Source organism: Tauraco erythrolophus, chromosome 15 (genome assembly GCF_009769465.1).
Source record: "Tauraco erythrolophus isolate bTauEry1 chromosome 15, bTauEry1.pri, whole genome shotgun sequence".
In the NCBI taxonomy this organism is placed as follows: domain Eukaryota; kingdom Metazoa; phylum Chordata; class Aves; order Musophagiformes; family Musophagidae; genus Tauraco; species Tauraco erythrolophus.
In genome coordinates this window covers 12,606,176-12,625,579 of record NC_141479.1, presented here as the reverse complement: position 1 = coordinate 12,625,579, position 19,404 = coordinate 12,606,176, and the positions used below count along the sequence as shown (strand labels likewise).

The 19,404-nt window shown below is 42.7% G+C and overlaps 1 protein-coding gene across 2 annotated transcripts in view; it reads left to right on the top strand.

Moving 5' to 3' along the window:
- WTIP (WT1 interacting protein) overlaps positions 1-19,404 on the top strand; it is an 88,881-nt gene that overhangs the window by 30,555 nt on the left and 38,922 nt on the right. For both annotated transcript variants that reach the window (XM_086621124.1, XM_086621123.1), the window contains one exon: positions 3,014-3,115. In XM_086621124.1, coding sequence (XP_086477250.1) covers positions 3,014-3,115 — 102 coding nt within the window. The remainder of the gene's footprint in view (positions 1-3,013; positions 3,116-19,404) is intronic.

The following is a 19,404-nucleotide window of genomic DNA, read 5'->3' as shown; positions in this document are numbered from 1 at the left end:
CGTCTCTGGTCATTCATTCCTGGAGTTAATGACTAGTCTCTTAGAGAAAATGAGTTAACAAACTGACAGCTGCTCATAACAAACAAATCACTGGCTGGAGAGGCCAATATAAGTGTTTAACATCCACAATAAATCCTACTTTTGTTTCTGATGGTTCAGTGGAGCAATGGCAAAGAAATGAGGCAGTAACTCCATTTATCAAAGCAGTTCACAGCAAATTTGTGCATGAGAGCTCATAGAAATGCCAGAGAACTACAGACTGTGGATTTCTGCTTCTCTTTGAGTAATATTAAATGTAAACAGGAAAAGGTAGATCCCTCAGTGTATAGACAGATGATCAATAGCTGCCAGTCCCCTGTGCATGGTTGGCATGAAAAGATGGGCAAAAAGGGTGCAGAGAACTGAGTTGCTCTGAAAGGGCTCTGTTCTAGCTCCACTGCCAAGAGCCAACTGAAATGTCATACTGAGAGCTGACAGTGAAGGAACAGACTGCACGTTTCTGACGTGAGCCCCATGTTCTCTGTTGTGTGTGCAACCCCTCCTACCCCAGGGCCAGGAGGGACCAGGGTTATTGCGGAGCTCGTGGTATGCGATGAGACAGAGAGCAGGTTTGTGGATGCTGTGCTGCTGCTGGGAGCAATTCCTGCAGCTGCTGGCTGATGGGATGTCTTTTCTGATCACACTGTCTGCAGTGATCAATAACCATCTTTCATCAGCAGTTAAACATTAACTCATGGCAAATAGCAGGCCTTTTTCATAACCTTTGGTTACAAATAAATAAATAGACATAACAGCCTCGGATAAGACAACATATATTCTGAAATTCTCATTTCCTATACCAGAGCTGACCTAGTGTAAGGACCAGCGTTTTCTTAACTCTTTGTTTGCAGTGAACTGATGGAAGTAGCTGGCAGCTAGTTTGTATTACAGGTTTAGGTTGGGATGTTGATATCTGATAATGTTATAGTTCCTGCTTCACTGAAACACTGAAGTCAGGTTTAGGATTTTTTTAAAAAATAAATTCCATTATTAATAGATTTATTGGGTTTTAAAATTATTGGTTCATTTGACAAATATGCTCGTGGTCCAAAATGGCAACATGTGCTGGGATGTTGAGCTGGTTGGATGAAAGGCTAATCTCTCTTCAGGATTTGAAATGAGGGAGTTAAAGGTATAAACACCAAGAAACTCATGATTTAATGAAAGATCTTTCCATTTCAGTATTTGAGCTAATAGCATAGGAAGATTATTTTTTTCTTCAAATGTGATTTTTTTTTTTTTAACTTTACAGTGTCCCCATTTATACCAATCACACTGCACTGAACTAAAACAGGTTTCAGAAATGGTGTTTAAAATGTGTCTTGAATAGCTTGGTGGGAGAGTAGAGATGTTCATGGGTGTTGTGTTGACTATGACTATTTTCTTGTTGAGAGCCCGGGTGAAGTCTCACCTGTATTACTGGGTACTGCTCTTCTGCCAGCTTTGTTCATCTCCATACAGCTACCTGCCAGGGACAGACAGCATTTCTGTCTCTCTGGCATGGCAGCTTAGGCCAATTTGTGTGCTGGGAGTGAATAAAAGCAAAAGCCTATGGAAACTGAACTGAGACACCAAACACTTTGTTAGCTTAACTTTGTTCTTTCTGATATTAACCAGTTCATAAGATGGTGATTTCCCCCTGAGCAGCTTGCATTTGTATTTTGTGTGTTTGTGTGTATTAAACGTTCATAGCACAGCAGGGGAGAATACTGGATGATCAAAGCCCAGGAGTTCCTAGAGTGTCAAGTATATTAGCAGTTTTGTTGATGCTAATGATTAATGCTAGGCTTGTATGTGCATTTGTAGAAACAGGGCCTCAAACAGCACATGGAGCACAACAGCTTCGTTAAGAAGTTGTATGAGGCAAAAATACCAAGTTTTATTTTCTACTGTTCAAAATCACACAGCCCTGTCTTGAGATGTGCTATCCTGCTACAGTCGAATAGAGACCAATGGACATCTCGGGAAAACTTAAAATCAATGGTTCTGAGTATGTGACAGAAAATTTTCCAGCATTTTCTTTCCTCTTCTTGGGGATACAGAAGCTAAGTGATTCTTGAATTATCTCTCTGCCCTGGTTTGAATTTAGAGAGATTATACATAGGTAGATAAATATATAGGCAAAAGACTCTTAAAGCCATAACTATAAGAAAAAAGCTTCTTAGAAACAAATATAAAAACCCCACCCCAAAAAAACCCTCTTTGTGGAGCTTATTGAAATAATGATCTTTCCTGTGAGTCGTGTGGAGCTAACTGCTGACTTTGCCAGTGCTATGTTGGCTCTTTGTACTTTGGTCTTGTGCGGACTTCATGGGAGTCATCCCAGCATCACCAAGAGCAGCCAGAATTTTTGCCCTTAGACCGTAAGGAAGGTAGAAGCCTTGCTCTTCTATTTTGTAAGGTGCCAGGTTATGTTTATGAGTTTACATGCTACTATTAATGGAAAGTGAAGCAGATATTAAATGTAACTGACAGACCCGTTTTCCTGGTACTGCATGGCTTCCACTATGGACCAACACTGTTGATGTTGCATTGCTGGAGAGGGGCAAAGAGAATTCTTATGGTTTTGAACTAAATTGTTATTTTATTAGTGATTATTGAATGTAATGTGGTGGAACACCTGGTTGTGAAGGTCTTACTAAATTATTTCTTTGAGCAAGTGGGAGTTGTTTCCAGGGAGCGTACAGATTTTCTGTCCCATCTTGTTGCACCTACCTCCTTTAGCTTTCTGTCTTTAGCCAGCCTCAGTCTCCATGCATTGAAACACCAGCAGAGGCTTCCCCCTACTTTTATTTTGGGTTAATTTGCATGCATTTGTTTCACTCAAGCTGCTTGCTGCTGCTTGGGTATCTGAATCTCTTCAGATCAAGGAGCTCATTGACTTAGGGGCCGATGAGGGGTATCATGAGTGTTACGGATCAATGGCCCGGAGCTGTGGAGGATTCTAACTTCTCATTCTCTTTCTGCTTTGTAGGTATTTGTATAAAATGTGGAAAAGGTGTGTATGGAGCGAGCCAGGCTTGCCAAGCAATGGGTAACCTCTATCATACCAACTGCTTCACATGCTGCTCTTGCGGTAAGTCAGACCTACCATAGGCTTAAGTAGCTTCCTTTTGTAATGTATATTCCTTTATCAACCAGTGTACAAAGTGAGACCTCATCTTGCCTGCTTCCTGAGGCAAAATTCCCATGCAAGACTCCAGCTTCAAAAGTTGTTTTTTATTTGCCATCTGTAACTGTTCAATGGTGTTTTCTTAAGCAACAACCCAGAAAAGTAGTATTTGATTGTTTTAAGGGCTGCATTTACCAAATGGCTTCAACCTGGTCGTTATAAGCACTGCATACTTTAAATCACTTGTGTTTATGGAACTGTAATGTGCCTTTATCATTTTTACAGAAAACCAGTAAAATTTGTGCAACCAAAACCATGTTTTCCCTCAATTTCTATTTGCAAATGCAACTCTAGTCAAACATAAGTATTTGTCATTTCTGTATATAACACTCAAAAATTGTTCTCTTATGTTTGAATGTGATAAGAACAAATAGAAACTCCATGTTAAAACAGCTTAAGCTATTACAATATTTTATTTTTGTAGAGGAAAACTTGCAAGTAAATCACTGTTTTCTTCTTGCCTTTCTCAGGACCTTTTCTGATTTCTCTTTTAATCTGAAAGTGATGCATTCTGTATGTGATTTGGGGAAGTCACAGCTTTGCCAGGGAAAACAGGACTTGGAAAATTCAGGACAGCACTTTCAGAAGTGTTTGCCTTAAGTCAAGCATTGTGAACTTAAGTTGGAAGCTTTCTTACTGTCTTGTCTGTAACTGCTGAGAGCTCACAAATGAGTTCAAGGGAAGTAAGAGAGCTCAACTTTCAGGAGTCGGGCAATTTTTCTTGATACACCCACACGTTTATTTACGTTCCTAATATATGAAAATATTTGCCTGATGTTGAAGATCTTGTTGCAATACATATACACAGCAAAAGATTTACTCTGAGCAGAATATGCTGACTGTAAATTGTTTATAAAAAGGATTAATGAAGGATTAGAAAAGGAGTAAAAGATTATTGGTGTAGAACCAAAGAAGCTGATAGTGAAAAGGCCGTTGTAAAGTCCACTTGTGGAAGGAGAAATGTTGTCTTCTCCTGATGTTTGTACAGATAAATATTGGCTTAAAGAAACCTACAAATTTAGCGACCTTTATAAGTGACTCTGGACCAATGCTAGGTTCTGGAGTAAACTCATCTCAGACCTTCAGGGATCGCTCTCGACTTTGCTCTAGTCTGACAGTGAATGAGTAGCTATTTTGTTGGCTCTCAAAGTGAACAGCATCCTGCTTAGCAAAGGATTACAAAATATGGTATCGGATAATATCTATCCACTCATCGCCAACATTAACCTAACCTAATTGCATGGGTGAATTCCAGCTTCCTCTTTGAGGCAGACATGTTTTTTTAAGTAGTCAGGATGCATGTTTGTTACCACAGGGGTCTGTACACAGGTCACTCTGTTCCTCAGAAGAATGTATAAGGGCTGAGGAATGCATTTTAACAGCAAAATACAGACCCAACTTAATTATTCAAAAGCACAACAAGCTTTTCTGACTGTCCTGGTGAGGTGTGTGTGGCCAGTGTACAGCTACCATAGGGCAACTCGAGACATGTCTGTTCAGGGCATAGTTTTGCCCCACCCTGCAGTGCCGGTGGAATTTTGTGATTCACACAGCTTTCCGTGAGTCACGCAGACGCACAAGGAAATGGTGCTCCAGGTTGTCTTCTGAGCTTCTTGCTGTACTGCTTGTGGGCTGGAGGGCCCAGCTATCATCCACCAGGATATTTCATAAGCAAGAAGGGCTTGGATTTCCTTCTATCTGCAACTTCTGATACAATCCCATCGAAAGGGGAATGTGTGGAGACTTTCATATGTTAGGCACTGAAAAGGTGGATGTGCTGCTAATGTGCCAGTAGTGCCTGAGTGCAGGTAAAAAAAATTCTTCAAAGTTTAGGTTCAGCTATGTGCAACTGTAAGACAAAAGCAGAGCTTTTTCTCTCAACTCAGATCTGAAATAGCATCAAAACAAATGAGCGTACTGGAAAGTGGGTGTTGTGTTAACTCTCTGATTTCTCACTTTTTTGGGGGCTGTGTGGTCCTTGAAAACCAGTGTGATTAACGGCAGTGCCAGCAGATCCACATCGTGGTAATGAAGCCTGCAGGTCCCATGGGGAATTGCAATTCCAATGGGACCTGCATCTGGGAGTATGCTGCTGAAAAGGCTTTACAGGACATCTCGTATGAGCAACCAAATGCAAACTTCTCATAGTACTGCGGTTTATGAAGGAGAGTTCATTTTACCTTGTGTGACATTGGTGGGACCCAGGTGAGAATTCTGTGCTCTGGTTTTGGTGCTCACCTTTGAAGAGATGAGGAAAAACTAGAGTTACTAAAAGGAGTTACATAGATGGCTAAAGGCTGGAGAAAAGCTAATTATGAGAGCCTAGTGTATTCTGGATATCAGAAATTATGGGAGGGACGTGGCTGGAGCTCGTAAATATTTTTATTATAAAGCAGCATTAGAAAGTGGTCTCATGTACTAGAGACAGACACTGGGAGATCTTTTCTGGAGGCTGAGATTACAAAATTCAGGTAGGAAATCAAAGACAGCTTTTACACAATGAGGATGATGAGCTGTTGGAATGAAAGAGCCAGAGAAGTGGCAAATTCTCTATTCTTGTTTCCAAATTAGGGCCAAATGTCTCTTTGGGAATTGTTTTAAGTTGAGCCAAGCATTTAGCTTCAATACATAGGTAACTGGGTGATCATTAATGACCTTTGTTAGGCAAGAGGTCACAGCACCCAAACTAATGCTCCTTCTGAGCCTTTCACAGGAGAGTAGAGAAGTATGTTAGTACTCTCTGCCTAAAACAGTTCCTATAGACTAGTTACTAGGTACACTTAGAAATCTGAGATGGAGTAAGAGTGCAAGCTTGCCTTTTTTCTTTTTTTTTTCACCGAATAACAAGAATGATACTAACTCCCCAGCAGTTATCAGTCTTACTTTCATTATAATGGATCTACAAAGTAAAAGGCAGTAACCAAAGAAGAAAAATTCTGTACCTGAAGACTTTTGATTTAGATAAGGGCCTAATATTTAACTGGCTATAATTAAAAAATAAAATAAAATATTTATTTCAAACCCTTGGGAAAAGTTGTGGTTTGGAGACTGCTCAGGCTGAAATGTGACAATGAGTGATGGAGCCTCCAAGGTTCTTTTCGCCACTCAGCAGTGAACATTTTCAGGTCAGCAAAGACAAGTGCAGTTATGCAGGAAAGTGGGAAGAGACCCTCAGTAGGAAATTCTGCCCAAGTCAGAGTCCTTTCTTAGGCACTTCTTTAATCTCGGTATCAGTGCTAAGTGATAAGTGCCCTGGTTGAAAAGGGCAGTGTGTGGTAAAATGGGCCATCCTGTGCCCTCCAGAGACCATGCCGTGCTTGCCCCAGTGCTGTCCTTTTTGACTCCCACCATCATATATGCTGGGTTCGTGCTGCTTGTAATGAAGAGGAAAACCTACAGTATGCTTACAGATGCAGGCACCTCTGTGAAAACTCCAGCCTTGCTAGCACAGAAGTGTGAGGATGCAAGGATGGATTCTTGGGGCTCTTCGGCAGCGATGGTGGTTAGCTCTTGAGAACACGAATGCAAAAAGATGAGAAAATATTTCAGAGACGCAGTAAAACAGGAGACTTCTGTCCCCTTCAGACGTTTTGGTAAAATGCTCAGATGGTTAAATCTTTCTATCTTCCTAGAGTCTGGCAACTTTAGGATAAAACTCAGTAATAATGTTGATTCAGAGTTGTACAGAATCTCCTCAAAAAAAGGAAACTCACCAGTGAGCTGAGTTCAGAAGAAGAATGGAAAGGACAAGTAAATGACCTAGCAGGCACGTTTTATGTGCTGCATTTCTGCCTCTTCACTGTGTTTAGTGGACTTTGTATAGTTGAGCCTTGCTCCCATAAATGAGCAAATTCAGCATCTCAGAACTTTGTTCTGTCAGTTAATTTTTACGTCTCTGTGTAAACTGTTACTGCTTTCTGCAAAAAGCCACGCTCTTCAGACAGCTTTTTTCCAGAGCTCAGTTAGTTCTCTTCAGGTAATGTGAAAGCCAAAGCGATCTGATTTCCCTGGGATCAAGTAGTTAAATGTAGATCTTTATCCACAATCTCTTAGAGTAAACAACTGAAGCTTGTTAGGATGGTTTTAAATGTAAATTTGAATCCTCTCTCTTAGCCCTAATGCCAGTGAAGCCTCTTTTAGGCCTTGATTCAGCAAAACACTTAGGATGTGCTTAAATATGTTATATTACTCATGTGTAAACATGCTTTGCTGACTCTTAAATGACAGAGATTAATTTAGGCAACAACATACACTGTCCCTTCTGTTAAGTGTAAAATTCTAGTTTTGGCAGGAGTTCAGCTGCAGGTTTTGGTTATGGAAGACAAGCTGAAAAATGTCTGCCTGAAAAGCTCATCATCTAATTCCTCTTGGTAGTATTTCAGAGTATGACAGGATTTCTTGAATAATTGCAATAATGCCAAATCGCTTGCGTGCTCTAAGTGCAGGTGATCAGTTGCAGGAATTAATGGGCTCTATTCGATATAGAAGATAACTTATCAGGTGCCTCCAGTTTGCAGATTGTAATGCCATCCACAGCATCTTTTCAGGCTGAAAATTTTAATCCAGTGGCAATGATTGTAGAAACTGCAGTAAGCTAAATCTCTACAACGAGGAATATGTTTGTTATTTTTTACTGTGAGTGTGTAGGAGACGGGCAGGGAATGAGCTTTGCAGAGCTAAGGGTCTGAAGTCTCTACTCTGAAAGCTGAGACGCATTTCAGCATAAAACCCAGGAACACCTTCTGCTCTCTTACATGAAGGCAAATGTTTGAGCATGCCATTCATCTTTAATTTACACTTTTGCCACTGGTTTTAAGGCAGAGGAAATCACCACAAGATCAATCAGAAGCTAAAGCAAACTGTATAATCCCAAAGGTATGTAGCTCATTTCTTACCTGGTGGCTCTTGATCAGACTGGAGCACTTGCAGGGGTTTCTTACAGCAGTTTAATTTTAAGAGACAGCTTGTAAAGGTATCAGTTCAGTTGATTACTGGCACAGCTGCTGCCTCAGTGCCAGCCTTTGTCCAGACTTCACAAGCTCGTTGCTACAAGCCTCCAAGAGAAGGATCACAGCAAGGACTGGCCGCACTGCTGTTTTAAAAGGCCCAAGTGGGACAACTGTAGCAGTAGGTATTGTTATGCTGAAGGTATGAAGAGCCGTTCTGAATTAGCCCATGCCTTCCAGTTCATGTGAAAGGAGAATTGCTTCTTGGTTGTGGGTGCAACCTGCCTTTTCGCTCATATTAAGTCTCAGACAACAGCTCCCCATCTACTGTGTGTAAATGTCTATTAATAGGAGGTTGCTCATGTCCCAGCTTGTAGGGAGAAGTTCCTTGTGACACTGGAAACGGTCTTTTGCGTATTTGCTGCCCCAGATTGAACCTTTGTTTGCACTTGGTGGTAGTAAGGCATAGAACATCTTAAGGGAGCTGTGTCCCTTCAATGTATATTTACCGGCAGTTGGTGGGTTTTTTAAATACCCAAATTTCCAGTGGAAGGTCCATTTTTCAATTCATGTTTGTTCTGTCCCCACAGCATATTTATAAATTTGGCATGCATCACTACATCCAAAGTGCACACTGCCAGTGCTTGCACTGTAGCTTTAAATTAAATTCTCTGTGAATATGATTTTCATGTAGAATAAAACAAAATTCAGTGTCAGCTCTGTACACCAAGTGTCCACCAATGTTAGAATTGGCAATCACAGTGGTACAAATGTGTGTGTGTGTCAGCAGCTTTTAACTCTTCAGTGCCTCGTGGCAGACTTTTAGGTGACAGAGTTGCAGGTTCTGTAGCTGTTCATCTGGCTGCCACTGCTTGATGAACTATTCTGAGCATCACAGAAACACGGCAAGAACACTTATGGGAGAGGAGCTAATGAGTATTGCTGCGAGGGGCACATTGCTCTGCAGTGGAAGTCTGCTGGGTAGCTAATGTCCTTGCACACTTTTCCCTGCCGTTTTCTGACCACATACTGTTGGACTGGAGCAGACTGGAATTTTGGGATTTTTAGTCTGTAATCCTGCCAGAGCCATTGGCTAATACCTGGTGCTCAGGGAGGACAAGCTGGCGGGTGATTCAGTGCTGTGCATGTGGGAGTGTTCCTCCTCGACCCCCGTGGCCTGGAGCGTGAGAGCTGGGTGCCCTCAGCTTGCATAACTGCGATTGTTACTCATCCTCGACTCAGACCTCGCGTTCGGATTGAATTCACGGCCACCTGAATGTTTGGTGGTTTCCGAGGCAGAACTGCAGCTGGCAGTAGGTCCCGATGTGCTGCATGTGGGGCGGTTAACTTTGAGGCATGATTCATGGGAAAAGCCAAGCACTTTAGAGAGGTGCGAGTTTGGTTGGGAAAAAGGACCAAAGGATTTGCTGTATGTGCTGCGAGGGCTGCGGTTTGTGTGGATGTGTAATTAGAGATAACTCACAGCGCTGCTGCAGGAGTGCAGAATTTCTGCCTGAGTCATTCTGTGTCCTGGGGATAAGTTACAGCCTGTGCTTTGCCCCACGCTTTCCGTTTTAACACCTATCAAGACAGATAGTTAAAAGCTATGTCAGGTATGTCTGCAACTGCAGTCCCAGACGAACCCATTAACGCAAAACTCACAGAAAGGGAGGTGCTCACTCTAAGAGGCAGCCGGATGGTAGACATGACAGCTGGCTTCAGATGGCTCAGCTTCGCCTTTCGAAAGACTGAACCATGAATGAGTCTCAGCAAAGGAATGTAATCTTGTCTTTTGGTAATTAAAAGTCAAACTTGGATACCAGCCCGTGTAAGAGCCCAAGTACCTTCAGGTACCGATTGGTAGAAAAATGTTTCCTTTATCTTGATCTGTGGTTAGTCTGATATTTCAGGCTTTAGAAAAACAGAAAAGGATGGGATGGGAAAAGGGTAATCAGGAATGTTTGAGACAGGACTGACACAGGAAGTTCTCCTTTATTTAGAATGTATTTAGTTGGGTTTTATATTTTAGGAGGTATTTAGTAGTTTCTCTGCATTGTGCTCTGCTGTGCCAGCTAGCTCTGGTCCAGCAGGGCACCGATCTGTGTGCCTGACTTCAGATAAATAGACCTGTCAATTGACTGTCCCTTCTACAGATGATGATACTAGATGTTATGTCATGAAATGTTTTCAATTCTGTGACTGCTTTAAATGAAGTTAGTTCAGCTCTAGGAGAGAACCTGTTTTTTTTAAGAGTGACTCATCTGATTGGCCCAATCCATGAGCCTTCCTTCCGTGGGGACATCTCAGATGCTCGAAGATGCATGTGCTTAAAGTTTTTTTTGGTTGGGGCATCTTAATACAGAGTATCCCTCTTCTCTGAGGGCTGCTTTAGCAGCTAGCATTGGTACATCTGGAGGCTGACCCCCAGGGAGAGGTAGTGTTGATAGGTAGCTAGCCAACAGAGAAACAGAAAACATTTCCATTCCCTATTTCTGATTATCAGAGGGCATGCAATGAATAGTTAGCTGGCAGTTTGTCTGTCTCCTTGTTTCCTTGAAAGGTAGCAATTGCATTGCACTATTAATTATTGCAGTATGAAATGCATGGCTTTTGATGGTTATTTTAATTGGTGGGGGTTGCCTGGCAACTAACAATGGAAACTTTTCTCTGTGTTGATTGACTGACCATAGGTGTATTCCTCCTGCAATATTTTTGTATTCGTAATGTGGAACCAAGCACTTATGGCACCTGTGATCCTTTCAGGGGTTGGAAAACACATAAAGTACAAAAAATAAACTCTAATTAATAAGGTTTCTGCCTCTGTTTTTTATTTCTCTGTAAAAAACACAGAGAACCTAATCACTTCCTTGCATAGTTTTGTGTGTTTGGAATGCCACCTGTTGTTTAGTGTAACAAGATTTGCTAAAGTTTCCCTGTTTCCTTATCAGCATCTATTGTCTGCAGGTCTCGATTATCTTAGTCTGAAACTCAAATTTCTTGTATGTTTTTTTCATCCTTCCCTTCTACACTTCTTTTCTTTTCTTTCTTGCCTTCCCCTCCGACCATTTAAAATGTTTTCTTGGAACACATCTCAGTTTCTCCAAGAGAAAAGATTCCCTTGGGTTGCTGTTGAGTTCATCTCTCAAAGGGGAAGAAATCCAGATAATCCAGAACAGAGCGCAGGCAAGTCACTGACATTATCAACAGATGTTTCTGTTTCCTATTTCCAGGTTCTGTAATTTTTAAATATTACCTAAAAACAAAGGGAAAAACAGGTGGAAGGAAAAAAGTGAAGAAAATTAACGAAAGGAGATATACACAGTTGGCTTCCCGTAATTTTAATGGTCTTAAGTTCCTGCTATATGTTGTTCCTGTATGTTTTGCAAAGTGCCTAGTCAGTGCTAGAGAGATGTCCTTGATCCTTTACTCCTCTGAAAACCAGACCCCAGAATGCCATAACTGTCTGAAATAATTTCTAATCACAGAATGTTAGGGATTGGAAGGGACCTCAAAGGATCATCTAGTCCAATCCCCCTCCTGAGCAGGACCACCTAGATCAGATCACAATTTAATATAGATAATTTTCAGATCTAATTTAATATAGATAATAATCACTCCTTCAAAAATAAATCAACTCTGTCTCCACACGTGCCAGTTCATCAGTTTGTCCTTCATCACTTCAGCACTCAGTAAATCAGTTCTTCCCACAACCGATTGTTCCTTTTCTGTGCCTGTCCCAGTAAATTTGGTCCGCACATACAAACCTGTCTATGCTCGTGTGTTTGGCCTCTCCTCTAAACATCTCACCTGGATACTCCCGTATCATTTGACTAAATCTCCGTCTTTCCTTTGTCCTGCCCTTTGAATGTGTGGATCTCGCCATTACTGCTCTGGCCTGACCCAAAGTGTGGTCTGTGGGCCAGCGTTACCTAAGTCTTTTCCTGGTGTGTTGGAACCTCAGTTCAATCCCTGATACATCATCTGTGAAGAAGGGAAGGCCAGCTTTCCATCTCCCTTGACTTTTTCTTCTTCCTTCTTTCCGTCTGCATTTGCTCTGGCGTGTGCCTCCTCTACTACTGAAGAATTCAGACTTTATTGCTATTTCTATGTGGGCATCTTCTGTTCTTCATTTCAAACGAACACAGTTTCTTTAGTAAAGATCTTAACTGTGTGTCAGTACCTTTTTCTCCAGAAAACAGTGAGCTTTACCCCCTTGCCCTTGGCACTGTTTGAATCTTACTGTACCCTGGTCGTTTCCCCTTTCGACTTGTTATGCTTATCTTAGGCTTTTCCTGCATCCCCAAGTTCCCAGGGTCTAAGGACTCCAGGCTGCTGGCAGCTCATCATCCCGTTACCAAGGAGGCAAGATTATATCGCTTTGGAGTCATGGAAATTTCAGCCTGTCCTTCATCACCAAAAAGCCCTTTTTCCAAATGTCCTGTGTACTTCTACAACTGAATGGTTTTCTGTTCTTATTCCTGTTACCTGTTTTTGGCTCTGTCTCCAGTGTTAGACTTCTTGCTGTCCTTTGCCCTGGTGGCACTCTGCAGGCAGTGGCAGGACCTCTCCTCTCCCCCCTGACAGGCCATACACCCACCTCTCACTCCTGCCCTGCAAGTCCTGCTTAATGGGAACAGGAGCTCTTAGCAAAGGATGCAGTGTGAAGTGGAAATCTGGTTTTGCTGCTTCTGTTATCTTCATCCTTATGTGCTGTCTAACAAAAGATCTTGCTTGCTGTGCACCTCGTCCATGCCTCCTGTCCAGGCTAGGTTACTAACTCCTCCGTAATAGTTCTTGTTTACTGCTTATTTCAAGGGACAGGCGTCTGTGTGACCTGAAAACTCATTTATGTTCCACACCAGAAAGCAGCCTGGGTTTTATCTTCTAAATTAATTTGCAGATCAAAGGTTTCCACTGCCACTCTTCACCTTAAGGATGCTTCTACTTCTTGTGGGTCTAGAAAAGCTATTTCCCATAAGAATATTGCCATGTACAAAACAAAATAAAAGACTTTTTTTGGTAAAGTTTGTCTTTACATTTATAAAATAAACAGTGGCAGCAAACTTTAGCATTCTGTCTTTCAGGCTTTCTTCTGGAAGAGGATATTGGCAAACGACCGAGGAGAAATTCTTAGCTGATGGGATTGATAGGTTGGTAGTCACGAAGGGGTGGATTGGCTCTATGAGTTGGAGGACAGGGAGGATTTTAGTCCAGTTGCTGTGGGCTTCCTTGTCATCCTGGGCAGATCACTTGGCCTGTCTGGTTTTGCCCATGTGGTGATAATTCTTTTTGCCTACCTTGCATGGGTGATACTGCACTGATATCATCAATATATTAAAATTATTTGGAGATCCTGAGGTCAATGTACTGGAGAACTTGAGAAATTTTGTAAATTATTAAATTATTATTATATCACAAATAGATGCATTTGCTGGAGGAAACACTTGCAGTGTCTGGCAGCCAAGCCATACAGCTGCTGCAGCATGCTACTGAAAATAATTAATTGCTCAAATAATGCATATTTACAGTTTATGGAGGACCATTTTGAGGATTATATATCATGAAATACGCAGACTAATGTAAGATTTTGGAAAGGCTGCTTTCCCAGCACCGCTCCCCAGAGCCTTTAATGCCTGGGCCACGTGAATAACGTTCCCATTCCTCTGTCCAAGCCTGATCTTGTGTTTTTAATTTATTTTAAGTATCCGAGGAATGCTGTCTCCAGTATTCAGAGGACTCTAAATCGGATGTGAGACACAAATGCACCAGAGAAGCTTATCAGAGAAACAGGCTTGGCACGAAGCCTACATAAACAACCATAAATTTTTTTCTTATTTAAATGACAGGACTCAGGAGGATTGGTCTGTTATAGCTGCAGTGGGCTGAGCTTGGGCACCAAGGAAAGTGCTTTGGTGACCCTTGGTATTTGACATGAGCTGGATGTTTTGCTCATTTATAAACTTACTGTTACAGAATAGCCAGCTTGGTTCTGGTAAATTGACTTCTGCAGATCACTTTCCAGAGTTATTTACCAGCAGTGGGTGTTTTTGTCCTATCCTTGGACTTCTCAGGAAATTTTAGTTTGGTTTTCACCCAGGTAGGGAAGAGCTCTTGTTCTCAACCACTCTTCTCTGTCTCCCTCAAAACACAACACAGGAAGAAACTCAATAAATTTGATCTTAGCCAGAAAGCATTTTTTTTCCCTTCCAATAAATACCTCATTTCCTGGAAATCCTGCCTTTGACCAGAGCTTCTACTGGGACTTTGTAGATTTATCATCACTCATGGCCAATTCCAGTTTCAGTTAGCGTCAAAATATTCTGGACTTTGCGGAGGGTGGCACAAGCTCTTAGCTGGGCAGCAGGAGCCTGCTCCCGTCACACTGATGTTAATGGTGTGGTTTGCCTGAGGTGAGCCTGTTCCCTGTACTTGTATAAAAAGCAGGTAATTTTGCAGTATAGCTTTGATTATGAACACCATGCTAGAAATAGTAAGGAATTATTTTATGGGTTTACTGCAAAACTCCTGGTATTTTACCAGTGTGAAACCTGTATGCGGCTGCCCTGCATTGAACTGACACAAATAAAAATAGGAAATACTTAGGCTTGCAAACTCGATCCTACAGTCTTGAATTAGGTACAGTAAATACTTTCTAAAACAAACCTGAAGCAAAACCCTGCCATGGCCTCCCTGATGGCCAACATCGAGTCTGTATTCAGTACTCCTCCGTTTCTAGGATTGTTGTCTCCATTTGGCTGTTCACAGGACCAGGATCTGATAGAGCGCAGGCACCATGCTTTGGCAGCCAGCAGAGATAACGCGATATGCCGTAGTGTTGGTGCGTGTCTGGAAATCGGTGCTGGGCTGGAGGGGATGAAAGTGGTCTGGCTGGGGCTGGCACCTGATACCTAGACACTCTGTGCTGTCCGTTAACAGTTGCTTTCTCTTGATGATTCACCTGCCTGTGAGAGCTCACCAGCTCCCCTGGCTCAACATTCAAATAAATTGGTGAGAATTATTTTATTAAAGTGATGGAGAAAGCGGGAGTGTAATTACTTTGAGTGTAGTCCTGTGTCCCTTGCCTGCCTCAAACATCCCAGCAGGCTCAGGGAATGCGAGGAGGGGTTCCTCAGGGAACAGCGTTGAGCTTTTGCTGGATGCTTGGTCCTCTTATTCTTCTTCTCATGGATGTTTAGTACTTGAGGAACAGGTCTGTGTCCTGTGATCCTGGGCCAGAACAACCTCCTGCCATCATTTTTGAGTAGTAGGGACTCAGATGCTTCAGGGTTTCAGCCACAACATTGCCCTTGCTGGGGGATGAAACAATCACCCTACAAGCTGAAATGGCAAAGAACGTTCTAATCTCTCTGTGCCGTGTCCCACAAAGCTGAGTGTCAAGTGAAGATGTAGCTCAGTATGTTTGCGTTTAAGTTTTAGTTTCTGCATGCTGTGACTAGAGAGGTATGGAAGCCTACTGGAGGCACTAAGTGTTGTTCACGCTCCGAAAGCGTCTTCTTGCCAAGTGGCTTTGCAAGCACTCCTGTCACCTCGTGCGATCTGGGGAGGAGTGCTTCGGCACAGGATGGCACAGGGGAGGCTGTTGGCAGTCATGGCCTCTGAGATGACCTTCAAACCCCATGATTGTTTGTGAGGTTACTGGGTCCTTGAGAAGTCGTTCCTGAAGTCTTCTGTGAGTGCTTGCTGTCTTGTGGTGTTAGGAGCTGGCTCACACAAGTTTTGAGTCCCACAGATACCCTCCCTTTCCTCTGCCTGTTCATCCTGTGGAGTGCAGGTGGCACAGAGGCATCGAGTGCTTGGCAAGGGGCTCCCTTGCTGCTTTGTGCAGGTCCAAGTCCTTCCTGTCTTCACAAGTTTCCTTTAGAGATGCAGAAAACCCTGTTTTCCTTCCCTTTCCTGTTTAGGGCTCCATATAACTTCGTCCTCATCACCCTGTCTGCTGTTACTGCTCCTTTCCCTGTTTTTCAGCTGGTCAGTTCCTGGCACTGCTATCCCCTGCCTGCCCCTGCAGCCCAGCCTTGTAGCGGGCGGCAGCCTGCCTGTGTTCAGGAAGGGGCTTCCACCTCCTGTCTGTCCAGCCACCCTGCCTTCCTCTGGCAGAGACTCCACTTCCAGCAGTGCTCCCTGCTCTCAATGGCTCCTTAGAATTCCTTCTTTTTACTACTCTCCCCCAGCCCCTGAACTGATTTTTGTTGCCTAAAATTATCAAGCCTTGACTCTTTTGTTTGCCACACTCTGTGAACTGGCACTGTGTTTGGAATAGTAGGAATAAAAACGGATGATGAGCTAGGCAAGAAATAAGCAAAAGAAGTGGAGGAGAGAAGATCTTAAAGCATCTGCTGTAAGAAGAAACAGAATCAGCAGTGGCTGCTGGCTTCGAACAGCACAGCTGACTCGACTGGTGTAGGTGACTCTCAGTGCCAGTGCACATGGAGAATACAGCCTCTAATACGTGCCAGCTCTTTTAATTGTGCCTGTGCAGAGCGGAAGGTGTCAGATTTAATGCATATTTAAAAGCAGGAATGGATTTAGCAATCATTTTTGATTACTAGACTGCTGTGTCTCAATGGTTGTCTATCATCGTGTTTTAAAACTCAAGTGTGGTATGTCCTGACGTTTAATTGGATATAGTCATAGAACCTCAGTCACTTAGCTCAGCTGGCTGCCTGGTACTCTGTGCTGTGTCTCTTCCAACTGCGTTCCCTGCAAAATTTTTCCTGGAAATAATGCCAATAACTTATTTGAGTGACTCAGTGGATTACTGACCTTAGGAACCACAGCAGTGTAAATTCAGACCTATGGAAACAATTTGCCGAATCAGTATTAAGAATCCAGTGGTATCTGGAGCAGTGGTCTCCAAAGTGGGGTCCACGCACCCCAGAGAGTTCTCCAGACTATCCATTGGGGTGTGGGAAGAAAATACTTCTAGTAGATGTATATAATTTACAAATAAATAAATATACATGTATTGGAGGTGCACGTTCAAACATTTTTTACTGATGGGGAGAGGACAATGAAAAAAGTTTGGAGACCACTGTGCTAGAGGAAGAAAGGCTGAATACGCAGCCACCAGGACTTGTTTTGGTGTTTCCACAAGTTAGTTAATAAAGGAGAAATGAGAGTGGGAGTCACCTACTTAAGAAGGTATGTAGGTGAGAGCCAGAGATCATGTTTTCTAAGCCTTGTTTTGTTTGGACGTTATTTTTGATTACCCTGGTTGAATTCTAGTAGCAAATCATCCATGTTGTTAAAACTGTTCTCTTTTAGGCTGTGCTGCATGAGGTTCGTTTAAGTAAAGTGGCCAGTGGCTAATGTGTCTCAGAAGTACTGTGGTGTTTAGATGATGATGGTGAAGATATTGGTGTTACACACAGAGATGGCACAGCAGAGATGCTGGCAGATGCAGACATACAGTACCTGCACATTGAAACCTCAGGGAGGTTCCAGTTAAATATGTGCAGGGGGAAAGTTGTCCTTTATCAGTGAAGTTCTGCAGCCGATTCTGTACAGTTTTGAATTATTAACTCTGATGTTTACAGCAGCCAATGCATTTGGTATTTTTGGTTTGCTGTATAGCTGCTCTTCTACCTAGCCCAAACATTGGACTAGTGACCAGGATGTGCAAAACCAGGGAAAATCAAAAGAAGGAATAACTGAGTTTGATACAAGCATGGCTGAAGGCAGAGGTTTTCATTGTCTTAGTCACCACTGGCTGTAGTGGCGAGCTGATGTCTCATGCTGGGTAGGGAAGAGAGGAAGGAAGTGGATTTAGTGGAAAATTGATTTCATCTACTTGGGTTCTTTTCAGCTGAATCCTGAGTTAAGTACATTCATGCTGAACTAATCGTTGGGGAGAATTGGCTGAAATTTCACATACTACTTAAAAGGAAAGCTAAGCATTAAAGGAACAATATCCTTATTGTACCTGAGTGCCAAAAGAAGTGAGTGTGCTATCAGGAGTCCTACCTATTCAACTCTGTCTTGGAAGGTGCTTGTGGTTTTAGTTCTAGTGTGACCTGGTGCAGGAAGCTGTGGTCAGTCCACCACAAAACATGAATGACAGGCCGCTTTGGAAGGCTGATTTCTGATTATGTTTCAAATTGACTAAGCAAGACCCAGTTCGTTTCAGTAATTCAGTACAACTATAATTTTCAGTTTTATTTTATTTACAGCAAATTATGCTGGAGTGTCGTCTAAAACACGTATCTAAGGTCCTAGCAAGGTTTCATTCAAAGTTACACAGAATAAAACTGAAGTAACGTTATTAACATCAGTATAATTGTTCACCAGCGTGGACAAGAGGAGAGTTGTCTCTCTGTGCAGTTCTTTCAAACTTACTGCTAAATAATCTAAGCCCAAAGAATGTGCTTCAGAACTGGCAGAACATTTTAATACTTTGCTGTGGAGGAATTCCTTTCCGAGACTGGCCATAATATTCTCTCGGGTATGGACAATCCCTGTTTGGGCCCCAGAGCACAAGGTTACCAACTAGATTACTTTTGTCCTTCAAGTTATCTCAATGGCCTTAAAAGGAAATGTAGACTGATAGCCTGCCAAGATGCACGCCTCCTGGATGCCTCTCCGATGACCGCAATGAGGAGACTGAAGGGATGAGCTTGTTACCTGTGTTCTGCTAGCGCTGCCCTATCACTATAGCCCACGAGAGTGTGTTTATGCTAAGCAAGCCAATTGTAGTATGTAGTCGTGTCACGCCACATTCCGCTATATAACCTGTGTGTTGTTTGTAATAAACGGAGCATGATCTTTTAACCATATTGGTGTATGTTCATGACTCTGGGCCGTCCACAGTAGGGCACTGCAACAAGTGGCGCCCGAACAGGGACCCTGGAATCGCTTAAATGCGGAAAAAGTCGCTTAAATGCGGAAAAATTGCTTAAATGCGGAAGTCTCCGTAGCTTCGTGAATACGGTATTGGGAGCCTGTGGACGTGCAGCAGGGAAGGGCACGGGACGAAGAGAATCGCCGGAGCCTGGAAAGTTTCGCAGCGGCCGAGCGAACCCCTGCAAGGTAAGACCGCGATGGAAACGGAGGCGGCAGTCAAGCTGTTAACCAGTATACTCTCTAAGAGAGGAGAAACGGTTAACTCTAAGGATATAGAAAGCCTCATTAAGTGGGCGAAAGCAAATGGACATTGTAAAACCTGTCCGCTACTCTTTAATGTTGACGAATGGCGTGAAGTGGGGGAACATCTCTGGGAGACCACCTTAG